This window comes from Ambystoma mexicanum, chromosome 6q (assembly GCF_040938575.1).
Source record: "Ambystoma mexicanum isolate Mex_15411 chromosome 6q, UKY_AmexF1_1, whole genome shotgun sequence".
Lineage (NCBI taxonomy): Eukaryota > Metazoa > Chordata > Amphibia > Caudata > Ambystomatidae > Ambystoma > Ambystoma mexicanum.
This window is the reverse complement of record NC_090937.1, coordinates 876,206,228-876,226,474: the sequence shown is the minus strand read 5'-3', so window position 1 is coordinate 876,226,474 and position 20,247 is coordinate 876,206,228. Positions and strand designations below refer to the sequence as shown.

The window sequence follows — 20,247 nt, the reverse complement described above, 5'->3', positions numbered from 1 at the left end:
GACAGTGTTTGAGTAAGGAATGGTTGCTGAATTTAAGATCAAGAAGCTTGTCCGACTCGGAGCGGGTAGGGCCGGAAGTGTGTGTGTGTGTGTGTGTGTGTGTGTGTGGGTGGGTGTGTGTTTGGAATTAGAGGGTTTGTATGTCGATCGTGTGGAAGCGTTAATGTAGCTCATATCTCTATATTTGTGTAGAATAGCACTTCAATTTCTGAAGGTTATACCTTTAGGAAAGGCTTTGTTGAAAAATGCAATCTAGATGAGTGAGTTTTACACTTTTATTGTGCCTCTAAAAGGTAAATTGTCTGTAGGTTTTGATGTTAATGTGTATTTGAGTAAAGCTTACAGTTGGTGATTTAGAAAGAAAACTGTGTTGTTGGGGGGGTGACCAGAAAGTTGGTTTTGAATTGTTTGTGAAAGGGTGACTGAAGAGCAAAATCATCACAGACAGGCCATCCAAATGGTGCAGGCTCTTCAAGCCTACACATATATACACTAGCGCAGAAGGAGGAGAGGGGAAAATGAATAAGCCGTTCAGATGCTGCTATAATCAAATGATAAATCTTTTACTCAGTCCTAGTGATAGCCTTAGCAATACAGTCCTGATGAAAAGGTCTCACGGTAATATGCCGAACAATCAAGAAATATGGAGAAATAAAGAAATTATCTTGGCAGTAGTGGGTGATCAATCGATCAATCTGCAAGTCTACCTTTCAGTTCCGCCACAGGAACAGCAGGCATGGGCAAGTTGGAGCAAAGCCCCGGGTGAATGTGATTTGCATAGCATGAATTTGCGGCCTAAACCGCCTACCGTTTACAGCTTTTTCCTGACCACCAGCTGATTGAATGTTTTCACTACTACATAAAGCATGCAGCAAAACGAGCCCTCCATCTGCCAATGCCTGTCCACAATGCTTCCTAGCAAAAGACCTTTCATGTACCTTTCGGGTATTAATTGCATTGAGGGACTAATTTTCCAAGAAATTTGCAATGAAGCATAGGACTTGAGCTGGAGTAGTGCTTACTGTCAGAGGCTTTGGCATGATGAGGTCCTGAATGTATGAAAGATTTGTCTACTTTTATGGCTGGCTGCATTATTTTGAGATAAATGTGTGATTACCTTTGTCTAGGTTAAGACTCATCTTCATCTACCTTCTTTTAATGTTGACCTTTGTGCCCTCTTTAGCTGTTGCATGCATATTGTATTCGGAATAGAAAAAAACTAGTTTTCTGTTGCAGAGGTTCATGAAAGAAACAATGAAACCCCATTGGTGCTCAAAGAAGAAATTTCCGTTAATACGGGTTCTCCTAATGACGAAATCACCATAGCAGAAATGCATAGAGGAAAACCTGAAAGTATTACTCCTGGACAAGAACTACAATCAACAAAACTACCTCTGTTAATCTCTATGGCAGCCGAAACAGAAATCACATCTGAAGGTATGAACTCATTTTCTGGCTATTAACAGAGAAAATACAGGTTTTACAAGAATAAGCTTCATGTTTTATATTTAGCTCATGTCTCTCCCTCTCCCCTGATCCTCTCCCCTCTACCCCTCCCTATAGTCAAGGTGAGTCGGAGACACATAGGAACCCTTCAAAATTCTATTGTTAATATCTTTTGATTCAAGTAACGGATTTGGCAGAAATTCCAAAAGTGATTAAATGTCTGTGGGCCCCTCCAGACTGCAAAGTTTTGTTAAAAAAATCAAAAAGTTATTAAGCATCAAAAAATATTTTCCCCCCAAAAGTGCGGCCTACTTACCATTCATTTTCTCGTAGGCTAAAAAAGGTAAATGTTTGCCAAAGCACACAGCCTGCACCGCTGGACGGATTTGAACCAGGTCCAAAACAACCTTGGGCACAAAGCATTGCCTTGCGATCTATGCCTGGTTTGGGTTTATTAGTTATTTTAAAATTTGACAGAGAAGGGGGTGCCCCCTTCCTCAAAAATGATAGTTATATCTCCCATGGTGAATTGCAGGATAATGGTTTTCAGAAATAAAACTACTGACATCTTTTTTTGTCTCGATGCGATAGATATTCGCGGCTATACTGGATGTTATGGGAAAATTAAACACAGTAAAAAGCTATTTGCTGGTAAAAACATACATGCATCAGGGTAGAGATGGGGGGTGGCTAGATAGGACTGAGTGTTGGAAGGGATCCAGGGACCGAGTTTGCAACACAAAGCTTCCCGAAGCCTCGGCTATAGCAGTCAGATCGCACCCACGCTGACACACACTGTGAAGATTCAAAGCAGTTGTGTTATTTAATCTGGCGTGTAGATAAAATTCTGTTGAAATAGTAAAGTACTACCTAAGTAGAACGCTAGGACCACTTTAGTCGCTCCTATTTGCTCATTGTGGTTTTGTGCTTTCATCTGCTATTCCGCACTATGCCAGCGGGGAATTATACTTACTGAACATCAACGCTCTGAGGAACCACAACTCCCAGGAGAACCGGCTGACATTTATTGGAACATTAGGCACTTCAGCGCCGGCACTTCATTGCCATGCCGGACTTTGCCGGTCACGCCGGCCGCCTTTTAAATATTCTGCCTTCTACACAGCCAGTAAGTTTTTGTTAGGGCGTTCCCAAGGCAGCTAGTATTAGGTTGCGAGCGCATTGATCCTGAGTTTGTTCTGATGGGTTGGTTCTGGGTTACAGCTCTGCTCTACTGGTTTGGATCTCTGGATTCTAGCAAGAGTTCTTGGTAAGAAGCAGAAAAACAGCACAGCCCGGCTGTTCAATTGGTTGTGCCCCTTGGAAGTTTTGCGTTAAAATCAGGTTGCGAGATTTTAAGGGCCAGCTGAGAAGGGTTCAGCTTTGGATTGTGCCTTCTGCTTTCAGAGTTCTGGAGTCTGGATCTGGGTTCTTCCTGCAGAGCGCTTCGCCAGTAAATCAGTTGGTGGGTGAATGTGTGTGCCTCTAGGTCCTCAACAGTCCCTATTTATATATTTCCCAAGGGGGTGTATAGGCTGATTATATACTACGCCCACCCTCTAGGAAACTGATTGGTCAAAGTATTCCCTCTCTCCTGATTTGAGAAGGAAACAGAGCCTCATGATGTGTCATGATGATGCTGTGTTTATGGCCCAGGGAAAAAACCTCCCCTTTGTTTTTACGCAGAAAATCTATTTTTCATATAAAGCATATTTACAATATCACCAACTTGCTAATACATATTTACATCCCAAATTAAATAAGGCACGTATCTGTCCAAGTCCCATCTTCTTAAGAGTTTCGGTTCACAAATGACAGTTTTTCGCGCTTTTGGTTGGTTACCCAGCATCAGATCTGTACACATTTTTCCACATACATGCCCATGCTACAATATCAACATTTTCGTGGTTCAGTCTCTGAACATCGCGCACATTCCAGCGTAGTTTCTACTTGTGAGCAACATTTTCATTTTAACAACCTATACATTTCAGATTTGTACCAGTTTGTCACAGTTTTCTATGAGTCTTTTTCTCAGAAATATATTTTCTACTGCTCCAGATACACATTTCAGTCTAGCCCCGCCCCCAAGGTTTTGGCTGGGTGAGAGCAACCTGAGCCTCTTCCTGCCAGCAGCTGGTTTCTGTTGTCGCCCGAATTTGCATTTCTTTCATTCAAGGGTGTCTCTTGTTTCCTGTCAGAGCAACAGGCCAAAGTCCTCCCACCTCCATTAAGACCTCCCTGCCAGTTCCTCAGCAGAGAGCAGGGGGAAAGATTCCTTTGTTTGGGAGAAGTTGTGGAATGTCTTTGAAGCTCAGTGTGGCTGGTTGTAGCTCACTTTTAAAACATTGTTTAAAATAGTCTTTTTCTAAAATACAATTTACATTTTTAACAAATATAGCCACAAATCTCTTAATTCCAGCCTTTTTCAAACATAGAGATTGAATTGTATCCCTATATTGCTTTTAATGGGAAGTCTCTTCTTTTCCATACTTTGATTTTAATGTACAAGTTTAAATGACAGGTTAAGTAAATGCCAGCTTCCGACACAGGCGAGCAGCGGTACTGCGCCCATTTCTGACCTATATTTCCAAGCAAGCACCTTTGAATGTGGATTTGCTTCTGATAAAATGTGCTTCTGCTGACATTGGGCTTAAGTGGATTCTTTAAATAAAGTGATGTTTAACACCCAACAAGTATGTTGGATCTTCTCTGCTGTTTGAGAATCATTATTTTGCACATTTAACAGCCAGGGAAAAAACTGATTTTCAAGCAGTTCTGGGTTTCCCTTGCAATGCAGCACTGCTTTCTCAAGTAGTTTCATTTTACTCTGTGGGCAGCTCCATGATATGTTTTGCCAGTGGTCTCTTGTGTTACCACTGACATAGGAAAAATGGATTGGCGGCCTATTTTTCAGGTTTTCCTGCGCACTTAAGGCTTTTCGGCGGCCGTTCTGTTGTTTTGATGAACACAGCACACAATGATGTTGCAGGGCATAGACTAGTGGGTTAGAACATCCCACAATTTCTAGGATTTCTTTTTTTCACCTGGTAAGAGTGTGAGCCTTTTATCCCACTCTTACATGTGTTTTTGCTGTGTGTGTTTAACATTTTCTTGTGTTCATAAACTGTGGAGCCTCACCTACTCCATAGGCATCATCTTTTTACTGTGTGTTACACAGCACCTTCAGTGCAGTGACACAGGGTTGTCTTTTTCAGACTTCCAACTTGGGACTGACTAAAGTCTCTCAGAACAGGTAAAGTTACCATTGACTTTATTAGTCTTTTTAAATCCACAGACCCAGTACAAACTATCTTACATAGAGTTCTGGAAAGGGTTAATAGTTATCCCTTTTTGTCTGTTTCTCATGGAACATTATTTCATTCCCTTTTCATTAAGATTTGGCTGGTGGCATTGGTATCTACCCTATTTTTCCTACTGCGGTTATTTTAAATAGCCTTGGTATTGTTTTAGGCTATCTTAGTAGCCTCGAACTTAAACCCGACGGACCAAATTTACTTTTATACGGTTCCGGCTGGGTTTATTCGCTATTTCTTTTTTGTAAAAGTATTTCTCGTGTTTTACTCTGCACACCAAAGCTGGTTTGATTCCTTTGTTCGCCGACCTTTGGCGTGCTTCTGCACAGTAGCCTTCCTTAGGTGCCTGAATTTCTGATGGTTACAGGATGTGAGGGAGGGGTTTGAGACTCCCTGCACAGGGTCTCCTTGGAGACCCATGTCGCACTCTGGTATGATTGGCTGAGGTTACTGTCCCAGCGGGACAGCTACCCTACTGTGTGATTGACAGCCAGGCTGTGTGAATGGGGGAAAACTGCATAAAAAGCAGGTCTCTGGGACTGAGAAGGCAGAGTCGCCACTGGATTGAGAGAACCGAAGAGAAGCTGACAGAAGAGGACCTCTACCGCGACTGAACCTCCCGGTGAAGCTCTGCTGCGGGTCCGAATCTCCAAACTTCGACAACAGGGAAGATCTGCAAGGAATCTTCTCCCCTTGAGCTGGTGGGGCCAACCAGTTCACCAAACTGCAAGCCAGGCCTCCTCCCTCTGGTCGAATTTTCTGTGCACAGCTACAGTGAACCGGATAGCCAGGAGGATCGGGCCCTGCTTGGGTTTTAAGGAGCTCACCTTTTATTCGTTGCTTTTCTCTGCTGCTGGTTTTTTCCCTGGGCAGTGCAGGACCCTCCAGTCTTCCTACTTCGTGTCAGTCCGACAGTCGCTTCAGGAACCGTGACCTTGCAGGACCTGCCAGGAACATCTGCCTCAGCTACAGCCTTCTTCTCCATTTAAGGTACTGTTCAAATCCGGTCGTTCGTTCCGTCCTTTGCCAATCTGAGGGCTTGTCCTTCTCTATTCTTTAAAGTAAATTTTTGTCCGACCAACTTCGTTCTGAACTCTTGGCAAAGACCTAACTGCGAACTACTCTGAACTGTGCGATCCTCTGCAAAGACTTTGGTCTATTGACTTTGGCCCAGGCCTCTTGATTTGATTTCCTCACTGTAGTTACTTTTTCTAGATTGCCCTGCTTACTTGTTGGTGCTGCTCAACTTTTGTCTAACTTTCTTTCCCTCCCTTTTAAATTGCTGGAGTGCCATTTTGCTCACACTTCATTTTGAGCTTAACTTGTACAGAATCTATTGGTGTGGTGTAATGTATCAAGATTGTGATTTTTCAACTGCTTGATAATAGTGAAATGTTTTATAACCGACTTGTAAATAAATGCATATTCTTTTACTCAGAAACCTTGAGTCAGTGTTTGTTTGAACCATAGTAATTGCTGTCCTTTGTGTAACTATTGATACTGCTCGCTTTACTCTTGAGATAAGTCTGGCTGCTGCAGCCATTGCTACCGCTTTACTATGTAGTACAGGCTTGTACCAAAGGTGAATTTGTACTGTCACTTGGAGTCTTAATTGTGTGTGGTGGTCCCAAAGGGTGCTGCATATGATTCTGCCTAACACCAGGAACTCTATTCACATGTTCCCAGGCACAACCACATGCCTAGGCGGTGTGGTATTACACCTCAAATACACCCCCACAGAAAACAGCTGCATCAACATAATTTTTGTTTACAGACCCCCACCCCCTCATTTACATCGGATTTCACAGATGAAATCATTCAACAAATTAACCTTAAAAGTGCAAACACCGCCACTTTGCTGATGGGAGTCTTCAATAGATGGAGAGGTAACCCCCTGGACAAAGAAGCCATCTATTTTGAGAAGGCCCTTAATAACATTGATTTTAAGGTAATTAATGAGGAACCGACAACAGCCAAAGGGAACCAACTAGATTGGGTCATCTCTCACAATCTTGACACACGGATGAAAAATACAGCACTGTGTATCTGGTCAGATCACTTTAAAATAATCTTTGCAATTCATTTATAAAATCCTCAACTGAAAAGTAACAATGAACCTAAGAAAATATTCAACAGAAACTATAAGAAAATTGGCCCACAAAAACTACAACAGTGTATAGACAGTGTCTTGGGAGAGTTCAAAGACAGTAATTCATGTGAGGATATCATTCTGAAATACCTGCAAGGGGCATGCAAGCTTGTGAAGCAATTTGCACCCATCAAGACCAAACTTGTCAGAACCAATAACAACCATCAAAAATGGTTTAACACCAATCTTGCCGAACTAAAGAGGGAAAAGATGAGAAAAGAGGGCAGATGGTTGAAAAAACCTTCACAGACCAACAAGGAGAGCTGGAAGAGAAACGAGAAATTATATAAGAAGGGCATTAGTGAAGCCAAGAAAGACTACTTCAACAACCAGATTAGGTCAGCCAACAATTCAATCAGTAAGCTTTTTGATATCCTTAAAACCTTTGAAAAACTCAAGACCCTATCCCCGCCTTTCATGCCATCTCAGGAGGATTGCGAAAGGGTCCATGAAGCCTTTGTTTGTTTGTTCAATCATTTCCAATGTGCACCAGACCCGGGGATATCAGGGCGCAGCAGATACAGGATATGCAAAGCTTAGGTTAATAGGTTACACAAGATGTAAGAGGACTTGAGCCAGTTGATATAGCTAAGTCTGAAATTCAGATAGGGTTGGTCTTCTTTGATATTGTGTGGCAGGGAGTGCCAAAGTTGAGCCGCTTTGACGGGGAAGCTACAGCCACCAACCTTAGAGAGCTTGAATCTAGGGATGGCAAGGCAGTTGGTGTTTATTGATCTCATAGGTCTGGTGGATGTTCTCCTGTGTAATCTGTCTGTGAGATAGCTGGGGGCAGCATTGTTCAGTGCTTTGTGGGTAAGGGATGCGGTTTTTATCTGGATTTTGTTATGGGCTGAAAGCTAATTATTTTGACGCCTAGTCATAGATATTTGTGATCTTCTAGGCATGCCGAGTGCTGCTCTTAGGGCATTGTTTTGGAGGATTTGTATCCTCCTGATGATTGATTTGTTGGCACCGATGTAGAGGGCGTTGCAATAGTCTAGCCTAGAGAGTATAAGGGCTCTGGCCAGGATAATGCAGTTGTCATTCAAGAAAAAGGGTTTGCCAGTTCTAAAGAGCTTACAAGTATAAGCAGTGGCAGAGGCCATGTAATTGACTTGTTTGGTGAAGGAGAGAGTGGAATCAAGGTAGAAACCAAAGGTCGTTGACTCCTTGGTTACCATCGATTATGAAGGATGAGTAATTCTGTCCAAGTTTCTTGATGTTGGAATGGGTACCCAGGATGATGAGCTCTGTTTTGTCATCATTCAGGCATAGACTGTGGGTCACCATCTATGCCTGGATGATGAGGTACACTCTATTCACCAAGGCCAAATCCTTATTGTAATCCCCGGAAAGTGGGAGCAGAATCTGAGTATCATCTGCGTAGTTGGTGTAGGTGATACCAAGATGGTCCAGATCATTGAAAAAAGGGGCTTAGTGAATATATTGTACAATGTAGGGGAGACACAAGAGCCCTGGGGCTACCCACACGTGATGGGGATGGGGTCTGCCGCTGCTGAGAGGGAGAAGACCCTCATGGTCCTGTCACTCAAGAAAGACTCAATCCAGGCTATAGCCTCTAAGTAGAAGTGGGCGGCAGAGTCTAGGTGGGTGCATAAGACCTTGTGGTCCACGAGGTAAAATGCAGCCGAGAGGTCAAGCAGTAGTAGGGGGGCTGTTTTTCCTTTGTCTCTTAGCTCATCGACCTGGGTCTTCAAGTCGATAGGGGCAGTCTCCGTTCCGTGTTGGGGGTGGAAGCCTGATTGACGTGCCCCTAAGAGTTTGTGGAATTCCAAGTATTTTTGGATTTGAAGGTATGCAACCTTGTCAAGTATCTTTAACAGAAAGGGTACTGTCGTGATGGGACGGTAGTTGGTAGGTATAAGTGGATCAAGGGTTTGCTTTTTTAACAGTGGAAGCACCCAAGATTGTTTAGGGCAGTGGGGATGTTACCGGATGCAAATGAGGCATTGATGAGTTTAGAAATGAAAGGGGAAAGATCTCTTGCCGCATACTTTGAGCTGGGCTGGGCAGAGGTCCCCCTGGCAGTCGGAGGGCTTGAGTGAAAGGATAACTTTTTCTACCTCGAGAGTGGATGTTTTGGTAAAGTTGAATCGGGAAGAGGAGTCGGGTAATGTTTCCTTAAAGGGGAGGTCAGGAGTGGTGTTATTTGGATGAGATAGGGATTTTAGGAAAGCTTTCTTTAAGGCTATTTTATTTTGGAGGGTGATTACTTTGTTGGAGAGTGCCTGTTGTATATCTGAACACCATGTTTTGTCTTTGGTACAGATGTCAGGTGTGGAGATAGGAGACTCTAATTCCTTTAAGATGGTAAATAATTTCTTCATATTGGAGTTAGCGTTAGAGATAAGTTTATTATAGGAATTACGTTTGGCGAGGCAAATTTCCTTTTTATATTGGGATGAGATTTCAGTTAATTTAGTTCTGTTAGCTTCTGACGGGAGTGATCTCCAGGAGGTTTTACATCTCCTCTTTAATTGTCGCAAGCCCTTTAACTGTGGGGTGAACCACTTGTTCAAGTGAGTTTTAGGTTTGCTGGGTCTGAGTTTTATTGGGTCAATAATGTCGAGTGAAGTTAGCATAATTTTATTGTACTCGTTAACAAGCGTTCCTGGATCTAGATTGTCAGCAAGTGAATTGACGGTGGGGAGGATGGCAGGGATCACTTTGTCCACTGTAATGTTCTTTTTGTTCCTTGTTAGGCAAGATGGGGCAGTAGAGGTAACTAGAGGTAGTGGTCTAGTAGTTGAGAGTGCAAAGCACAGGAGGAAATGATCCGTCCAGAGTTGTGGGCGATGGAGGTTATGTTAGCGGTGCAGTTGTAATCGGCCACCCAGTAAAGGGTTCTCCCTTTATTGTGAGTGGGTGCAGTAATTTTTTGGGATAGGCCAAGATCGGATAGGATGTTGGCTAACAAAATTACGAAAGCAAGGGAGAAAATAATAGCAGGCCAAAAAATATCGAACGCCCAGCCAGATCACCTGTACCTAGAAACACAGGCCCTGCAAGGACATTTCAGTTTCCGTGCCATTACATCAGAGGATATGATAAAAGTACTATCCTCCATGAAGCCTACTTCATGTGAAGAAAATGTCATCCCTCTAAAAATAAGACTGGAAAATAAAGAGATTTTTGCACCTATGCTAACCAAAATGGTAAATGTGTCATTCAGAGATGGAACAATACCTAACAGCATCAAAACAGTTAGTCACGCCTTTGGCAAAGAAACCGGGTCTAAATCAAAAGGATCCCGGAAATTTGCGACCCATCACCAATTGCAACTTTCTACTCAAGGTGATGTACAAGGTAGCCACTGAACAGCTGCAAGAAGGTGTAGAATCGAAGAACATACTGCATAGCCAACAGTCAGGTTTCCGGACATCACAGTACGGAAACAGCGATGTCGGACTTGCAGACAGATATGCGGAGTATCGTAGATAAGGGTAAGAATGCTTTACTCATACTCCTGGACCATAGTGCAACCTTCAACCCATTAGATCACCAACAACTTCAATGGGCAGTAGAGAAAGTTGCAAACTGCTCAAAAGAGGCAGCCAGATGGTTGGTATAATTTTTAGCCGACACAAAATCTAAGATACAGTGGGGAGATAAATTCTCCAAAGAGACTTCCGTAATATGCAGAGTTCAATCTCTATATTGTTCTGTAATGCTCGAAAACATTGGAACTTTTTTCATGAACTACGCAGATGACACCCAGTTGGTGGTGGAACTGGGATGCAACTAATCCGAGGACAGCACAAAGGTGGCAACCCTATATAACACCATTGAGGCATGGATGAAATCAAATTGTATGTGCCTTAATGGTAATAAAGCTGAGATGATGATTTTCGGATCCCAGCATGCACAAGCCAAACTGGGACCTGAATATAAATCATTCGTCATCAAAGATTCCTCCATTCACGTCGCAGAAAAAGTGAAAACCTTGGGGCTTGACCTGGAAGCCACTATGGGCTCAGGTGCTCAAGTTTAGAACCTCATCAAGAGCTGTCTTTACCGTCTACGTCTTCCCAGGGCCATTCAACCGCACCAAAGTGAAGAAAACACTGCAACTATTGCAATGGCTACCATTCTCTCTCGACTTGATTATGGCAACGCGTTGCTGCTAGGCGCTAATAAACGCTGCATAGCAACGTGCCAGGTCATTGAAAACTATGCAGTAAGAATAATAAGAAGGAAAACTAAAAGCAATCATATTACCGGTTATAGAACAGCGTTCCACTCGTTGACACTCGAGGACAGGATGCAGTTTAAATCCATGACCCTGGATCACAAATGCCTTCATGGGAAAGCACCACAATACCTGGAGGAAATAATCCCTCCACATGTTCCCAGGCACTCTTAGATCAGAGGCACTGAGCCTGATTTCAGTCCAACCTCATAAATGCACCAACGGTTTGGGATGAGCCTTCCCTGTGCTGACAGCACAAAAATGGAACATACTGCCCCTACGGCTCAGACATGAGCCGAACGATGTAACCTTCAGAACACTCTGAAAATGTTACTCTTTAAGTGAGGCAAGGTCTATCAACCCTAATGCTTGCTCTTTGGTAGGGCCCACGTTCCGTTTTTTACATGTTGTGTTGACTGTGTATATGTCTGCGCCCCGATGGCAGCTGGCTTTCGGCACAACATAAATCTATAAATAAATAAATAGCAGTGACTAGCCGACATCTCATAGCAAACTGCGTCACAGAAGCAGCGTGTGTTGTGGGGAAAAAGGTAGAGGCCAGGGGAGGTGAGGAGGCCATTTGGAGAGTGGGGGGAGCTGGCACAGATGAGGGGGGCACTTGGTGATGGCCTGGGGGGGCAGGGAAGCATTTTTTTCCCCTGCCGCTTTGCCGATATTCGCAGCTATATCCGAGGCTACAAAGGACTAAAGATAGCTGAGAGTATGTGTAGTTCTGTATTCACAGCTGTATAGTTTGGGGTGTCAGTGTTTTATATTTTTTTAAAGTATTTTGTTTAGGTATAGTGACGGGGATGAAAAATCCCTGCCCATGAGGTCAGTGACCTGGTAGGTATTAGAAAATAGCTAAACAAAATTAATATAAAAATGAGCAATTGAAGGCTAGTTTTAGATGTGCCATACTGTGTATTTTAGGTTGTCTATTCTCACTTATGGTGTTATATTGTGTGGGTGTGCAGTGTTTGCCTATCTAGGTTACTTTTATGTATTTTTCTATGGTTTCTTATTTTTCAGTTACTTTATATAAGTACATGAGTAGTGTTCTGTATTGATCATGTAAGTGGTATTGTAGTATAAAACTTCAAGTCAGTCCCTTGTCAACTGACTTTTTGTAACCACGGTTATGATAAAAGTCGATGAACTGTAGCCGCGGTTATAATAAAAGAAGGTTTTTGTTAGTTATTGTATTTGTGTATTTTTTATATGATAAGTAGTCCTTGAAAGGACTGTTTTGGGGTACACTGGGTGTAGAACCTTAGCACATTACGTGTACTGTTTTGATGATATGAAGGCACACTGCATTTCCTGCATTGGTTAGGTGTACTCCATAATGTCTAAATAAATTGGCCATGTAGAACTGTATGTTGTTCACAATCCATAATTGGTTGTGGTCTGTCATGAATGCTGAAAAGTGCTTTATTAACATTTCTTTGGGATTTCTCAATTTTACCATTAAATCTGGTGATCCATCTCCATTTTTGTCTGAGTGAGATTGGAAAAGATAAAGATGATGTGAGGAAATAGTTCCATTAATTTCCCCATTTCTTGTTTCATCATTAAAGTAAGGGACACCCCTCGTACATTCCCCAAATCATTGCCTCCACAATGACGTATGTGTGCCCTCTACTTCTCATGCTTAACAATTTTGGAAAGACTTGGAATCAACACATTCTCTGCAATCCAAACCATTTAATTGCAAAATCTCTCAAACCCAGGTTCATGTTAATATTTAGTTTCTCACAAAAAGCCAGCAAACAAAATAGCCAACTGTCTACAATCAGTCACACAGTTTTCAAACCAGCCATGATATTTGAAGTCTTTCTCTATTTTCAGGAAAATTAATCCTAGTTTGAATGTCTAGTAGTTTGTAGGAGCAGGGTATGTATTGTGTGTGTGTGTGTGTGTGTGTGTTGTACTTTCTAATTGGTTGACGGTGCTGCTGATATTATTTGCGACTATATAGCAACCACCCAGAGCGCGCCATTGCTATACCCCCCTGGCCCCCCCTCCATCACTTCTGCAGCCACGGCTAAATTTGGGCAAATGTCACATTGTGTTTGTGAATGTGTGGTAGCCGTGGCTATCTGAAGTTTTGGGTGGGATGGCATCTTCTATAAATTGAGTGGGGGATTGTAAGAGACTAGGGGAGTGGAGGAGGACTACGAGGAGTGGAGGGGGGCTGGTAGTCATGTTGGGGACAGTTTTTTTTTTTTGTTTGGTGGAGTGGAAATGCAAGTTTGAATCAGTCGTTTTTGCGATTAGCAGCGGTTATCAACAAACAAAAGGGGCTTTTTGTATAACCGTGCGTAGACGCGTCAATGATATTCTGCATTTTATTTGTTGTGGCCGGAACCGCAGGTATATTTAAATTTGCGTCTATAAATATACATTTTCAGTGCAATAGTCCTACCTTTATGTGGATGATACAGTACAGAATTTTATTTGTGTGTGTTATTTCATGTACTTGGTTGTTTATTTATTTGATTTGAAGGTTTGAAGGCCAATTTAGTTTGATTTGGGGCTTGCAGAAAAATGTATTTGTACCCGTGGCTATGTAAGCTTTGTAGCCGCGTTGAATATTTGCGGCTACCTTTTTTTGCTGAGCAGGGTTTGTATGTGTTTTGGTGTTTCTAATTGGGTAGTGTTAAAGTTGTTAATGTGTACTTCATTGTGATAGGTTGCAGTGAATATGTCAGCCATTTTATTAGTTTTCCTACAATATAGGCCTCTTTTTGTGGTTTTGATTTTGGAAAGTGTGAAACTCCCCTTTTTGTCTACTTTTCTCATATTGACTGCAGAACTCACACTGTGCAGTTTGTTTTTCTGTGATAAATTATGATTGGCATTAATTGGTTGTTGGTCATTGATTTGTTGAAAGTTTGATTTGATAATATGTTGATAACGGGGCTCTGTGGTGTTTTATTGTATTTGTTAACAATGAAGTAGTGCTGCTGTATATGTAGAAAATGGGTGGGAATATCGAAAGTTATTAGGAAAGAAATTGAATTTTAATGCGGTTCATGATATAAAATCATGAAGTATGCTTGTTTCAAATAAGATTTATAACAGAGCAGTAAAAATGTGATGTTATCTACAATGCTTTTTAAAATCACTTACGGTGTGTGTTAGTGATTTTTGGGGTGACCTAAAAATGTGTTTGTTTTAAAAAGATTTTTTTTTGCTGGTGTGGGGTGATATTTAGTGTAACCATAGTTATAGCTTCTGACTACTGTGAGGGCTTTGATCCCTTAACTGCCAATGGTCCCCCGGCCTAGTGCCAAGCCCTTTTTTGGTGATTTCGGTAGGTTGCCATTCAATCCCTATTTGGTTGCATATGATATCTCGGCCAAATTTGGCTTCTTTTCTTCCCACATGTAGACACTCATAACGTCACCATGGAATCGTAGTTTGCTGTATGGGGATGAGAGAAAATAACCAAAAAGGAGCACATTATGTGTTTTCTCCAGAAAATTGCAGTTAAATTATGTACAAAGAAGCCTGTGGTTTATTTCCTTGTAAGAGCTAGGGACACATGGTTTGCTGTGCTGAATTCTCCATTTTCCAGGCTTTTAAGAACAGGTTGCGTGGAAACGAAAAATACATATTTTTATAAGGTTACCATTAGTTTTGTGAGGTGATTTTACCCTTTTTTTCCCCAATAAGACATGCGTGAACGGAATGGAAGAGGAGGGTAAGAAAGCTGAATGGGAAGACAGAAAGGCATACATTTCTGAAAGGTAGACAAAATTCCAAGTTTAGGAAGTGGTTATTTGTGCATGTCAGGCAACAAATTTGTAATGAAAATGCCCATAGTTTGGAGAAAAATTGGAAAAATGACAGATAAAAAAGGTATGTGCTGGACATAGTTGGACCTGTAAGGTAATGGCTTCTGTGAATATTGAGAAAAGCAATGCCCCGCTTCATTCCCACGATTCTTTCAGCAAAGAAACATTTTTCGTGATAGTTTCACAAAACAAGCAATTCCACAAGCCAAAACTGAGCAGTTGGACGCAGGATTTGTATGCTGACGGCCTAAAGAGGCGTACTTAGCATGTGTAAATAAGGAAAACAAATGTGATGAGGAATGGCAAGCATACATTGTTTAAAAGAGCACAGGCAGACCTTTTGAAGAGTAGGTGACTTGTGCAGATTACAAAAGCGTACAGTTCGTAAAGCAGCAACTAAATGTAGATCACATTTGGGAAATTAAAGGGTTGTGTAACAAAGTGCAGTAGCAAATGTACGAAAACGTTATGAAAACCAATAGAAAACAAATGTCCTACCTTCCCACATTCCCACAGGTGTCCTGACGAAAACGGTGCCTCAGATGTGTGGGTGCAACTACCTGGGCGCAAAGGGAAAAGACTGAACCACTGGTAACCCCAAGTTTTGAGGGAGAGCTGATTTCTCAGGAATTTTCTCTTGTGGACAACCTACAGATTTGGGCCTGGGTTGTCGCAGCCACCAAGAAAAGCAGGGAACCGTAATGCATTTCTGAAAAGTAGACACCGGTGGGAATCCACAGAGGTCTGACTTGCGCGAATTGCGCTAGAAAAGACTAAGCTCTGGCAAAGATCAATATTTAGGAAAACACCCAGCATTTTCAGATATTTCCCACCTGGAAACCACAGAAACACGGCGCCAACAACACATGTCCTACCTTGCCCAGTTCCCACAGGTGTCCCGACGAAAACTATACCTCACGTGTGGGTGCTCCTACCTGGGCGCTAAGGGAAAAGGCTAAACCACTGCTGTCCCCCAAAGGGTTTGGGGAGACAACCTGCAGATTTGGGCCTGGGGTGTCGCACCCACCAAGGAAAACAGGGAACCCCATGCATTTCTGAAAAGTAGACACCCGTGGGAATCCAGAGAATGTATTACCCACAAGCCCTGGCAAAGTCCGAAATGTAGGAAAAAAACACAATTTTCAGACGTTTCCCTCCTGGAAACTACTGAAACACGCCGCTAACAGCACATGTCCTACCTTCCCACATTCCCACAGGTGTCCAGATGACAACAGTACATCTCATGTGTGCGTGCACCTAGCTGGGTGGAAAAGAAAATGTGTCGATCCTCCCGAAGTCCACCAGCAGTCTCAGGGAGCCCAGCAGGGTCCCCATCCGTTCCCTGAGGGAAGTTCTGTAATGCAGCCCACCCAGAGCTCCAGGATGGTTGGGGGTGATGTGCCCAGCCTTGGACACCCGTCTCCCATGCGCATCGACCATCCCCAAGCACAGCGGCACTCCCAGGGATCCCCAACAGGGTCCCCGACCTTTCCCAGAGGGAGAAGCTGTAACGCAGGGCAGCCAGAGCTCCAGGATAGTCAGGGGGTAATGTGCCTGGCCTTGGGCGACTGTCTCACATATGGGGCGACCATCCCCAAGTGCAGCGGCTGTCCCAGGGAGCCCAGGCAGGGTGCCCATCCCTTCCCTGAGCGAAATTCTGTAATGCAGCCCAGCCAGCACTCCAGAATTTGTCAGGGCGGTAATGTCCCTGGCCTTGGGCGGCTGTCTCCCATGTGGGTTGACCATGCGCAAGCCCAGGCTGCACCTCTGGCTGGGCTGTGTTACAGATTTTCCTTCCGTGGATGAATGCGGACACTGCCGGGGCTCCCAGGATAGCCGCTGGACTTGGGGACAGTCAACACACATGGGAGACAGGTGCCGAATGCCGGAGGCATCACCTCTGACCATGGAGGTCTGGCTGGCCTGCGTTGCAGCTTTCCCCCTGAGAAAGAACCAGGACCCTGCCGGGGCTTCCTAGAACCGCTGCTGGGCTTGGGGACGGCCAACCCACATGGGAAACGAATGCTCAAGTCCGGGGACATAACCCCTAACCGTCCTTGGAGTTCTGACTGGGCTGCGTTACAGCTTTTCCCTCCGGGGAGGGATTGACCTTCCTTGGCTACCCTGGTGGGGAAAAGCTGTAACGCAGCCCGGCCACATTACTGAAAGGGGCAGGGGGCAAAGGGCCATCCCCCTTTCCATTACCAACATATCCTGGTGGTCTAGTTCCCCCCAGACCCCCTCAGAAAAGCTGCTGAAGTGTGCCCATCTGCCCGTCTGGTGGGGTAAAACTTACTGCCCCATGCTTTGGGGACCGGGAGGGGAGAGGGCTGCTTAGATACTAAGCAGCCCTCCCACCCCCCACTTCAAAAACAAATCCCTGGTGGTGTAGTGGTATGTGATTGTAAGCAATTTTGTAGCGACAAGCTGGGGCACTATGTGATGCAGGAATGCCCCCGCTGGCTGTGGGTATATTTTTGTTAGGATTGTCTTCCATTAGAATGGTGTAGTAATAGTGTCTTTATTTGCTCAGAAGACAGACCATAAGTTTGCAACTGCAAAAGAATTCTGCAATGGAATGAGATAGAAAGTGTGTTCACTCTTTGAATTTTTGCTATTTCTCATGTACTGTTTTTCTATTTCTAATTCCATTATTTGAAGTGACATGCTGTATTTCTATCTAAAGCCGAAAACTTCATGCAATGGCTGCTGGACAATTATCGTACAGAAGAAATAAATACAAAAGAAGTTGTTGAGCAAAAAAAAAGAAACAATACACCACCTGCAGCATTTTGTAAATCCATTATTTATGTATATGTAAAATGAGAATAACAATAATATTTTAAGGAAGAAATATTAGTCACCAGAAAATTCTTTTTAAAGTCTATTATATCTTCAATTATTTCAAAATATTTGAAATATTTTCATACAGATGAAGAAGTTATTGTAGTATGATGAAGAATCAAAGTAGAAGCACCACAACTACTCACAAAACTAATCCTGTATTAATGAAAGCAATTAAAATGACAATGTTGGAAAAGAAGTACAATCAATTGTAATTGTAATGGGTTATTTATAACGCACTTAATACCCAGAGGTTTCTAACCGCAGACCTGGCGATCAACCTGTATTTCTCTGCGTCGTCTTGCTTATGTAGTGTTATATCTTTACTGTATCTGTGAGCGGTGGTTGTGCAGAATCAACCTCCATCCCTTAAATGTGCTGCCAGCAACAGCAAGAATTTTCAAACACTTGCAGCACCAGAACACTCTTATTTAGGAGTTATTAGAAATGCTAGAGAGGTTCAGAGAGGTGGCTTTTCATGAAGTGTTTACAGATGTGGTGCTCCTATCTCCAGTAGCACCTGGATGAGTGAGAGGCCTTCCTAGGATATTTTCTTTCTGATTAAATAGATCTGTCGGATGTTTCCATCCACTTCATCCCGTGGTACTAATAGTGTCTTTATTTGGTTGAAGACACTCTGGCATTTTGCAATTGAAAAAGAAAAAAAGATGTCCGCCATGGAATGGGATATGAAGCTTGGGAACATCAATTATGATAAATCATTTGGTGCGAGTTTCCTGTGATGATGTGGGTGATGCGTACTGGAAATTGCATAAGATGGTCTGGCCCATACTGGGCTGCAGTCTTTTTCTGGTTTATATGTGGTATTATATCTTCATTGTAGCTGTGAGTGATGGTTATGCATAATACACCTCCACCCATTAAAGGTGCTGCTACCAACAGCCAGAGTTTTCAAACATTGGCAGCACTGGAACACTCTATTTGAAGAGTCATTACAAATGCTAGAGAGGTCCAGAGAGGATGATTCATTTTTTTGTGGGATTGTCTTGTTCGAGTTGTAATGTTTGTTATTTTATGTGTTGCTCACCAGTTGGACATTTGAACATGTGTAACATTGTGCCCGGAAACAATAAGACGCTCCTCTTGTAATTTTCAATCAAAGTTTTGGAACATCAATTATGATAAATTCTTTGCTGCGTTTTTCCTGAAATGATGTGGATAATGTTTATTGGAAATTGCATGAAATGGTCTGGACCATACTGGGCTGCAGCATTTTTGGCTTATATGTGGTCTCCTCTGCAGAATCAACCTCCAACCATTAAACGTGCTGTTAGCAACAGCCAGAGTACTCAAACACTGGTAGAACTGGAGCACTCTATTTGAAGAGTTATTGGAAAGATAGAGATGCTTATAGAGGAGGCTTTTCATGAAGTGTCTACAGATGTGCTACTCTATGTCCATCAGTACCACTTGGATGATCAAGAGGCCTTTGCAGGATCTTTTCTTTTTCATGCAATGTATCTGCCGGAGGTCTTCATCCACTTCATCCCGGGGTAATAATAATGTCTTTATTCGGTTGAAGACTATGCAGCATTTTTCACAAAGAAAAAAAATAAAATAAAACATGGCGATATGAAGCTTGGGAACATCAATTATGATAAATCATTTGGTGCCAATCTTCTGGAATGAGTGCATGATGTGTATTGGAAATAGCATGGGATGGGCTGGACCATACTGGGCTGCAAGTCTTTTTTGGCTTATATGTGGTATTATATCTTTACTGTAGCTGTGAGCGGTGGTTGTAAATAATCAACCTCCACCCATTAAAAGTGCTGCTAGCAACAGTTAGAGTTTTCAAACACTGATAGCACTGGAGCACTCTATTTGAAGAGTTATTAGAAATGGTAGAGAGGTTCAGAGAGGCGGCTTCATTTTTTTGTGGCATTTTCTAGCTGTATCTACGGACAGTGCAATCACATGTTTGGATCTATTGACCCGGCCATATCATGACATCTGTGCGTACAACACCGTCCAATCAGCAGGCGCTGAAGTCTGTAGGTGCGAATAATCACCACACCCATAAAAAAGATCACATTTATCATTGATGTCTGTACTTACTAATGAAAGGGTTTTTCAGTAACTGCAAGCACTTTTGGCACTATACCCCTTAAATTATTTATTCTTTTTACCCACTTTTCCCCTAATACTATTTTTCTTTGTGTTGTGATTTGTTTATTTTGCCTATTTTCAATTGTTTTCATTTTTTGAAGCATTGTCTTTTTTATGTTGCTATTTTTATTGTTTTACATATTCCTTTCCGGTTGGACATTCCAAAATGTCTGATCACGAGAGTACCAGCAGTGATGACATTATAATTTGGATTCCGAATCCATCGCCACCGAGGAAGAAGGCAACTGGGATTAAAAACGCTGCTGACAGTTGGTGCCTCTTTAAAGTTAAAGAACACTTTTCTAGAAAAGAGGAAGTACTTGGCACATTATGCAACAAAACTCTTTGCATTGG

General features: G+C 42.7%; 1 protein-coding gene across 4 annotated transcripts in view; it reads left to right on the top strand.

Moving 5' to 3' along the window:
• The window catches only part of NEK1 (NIMA related kinase 1), a 2,768,493-nt gene that overhangs the window by 2,155,026 nt on the left and 593,220 nt on the right, over window positions 1-20,247 (top strand). For all 4 annotated transcript variants that reach the window (XM_069631399.1, XM_069631400.1, XM_069631397.1 and 1 more), the window contains one exon: window positions 1,237-1,437. In XM_069631399.1, the coding sequence (XP_069487500.1) occupies window positions 1,237-1,437 (201 nt within the window). The remainder of the gene's footprint in view (window positions 1-1,236; window positions 1,438-20,247) is intronic.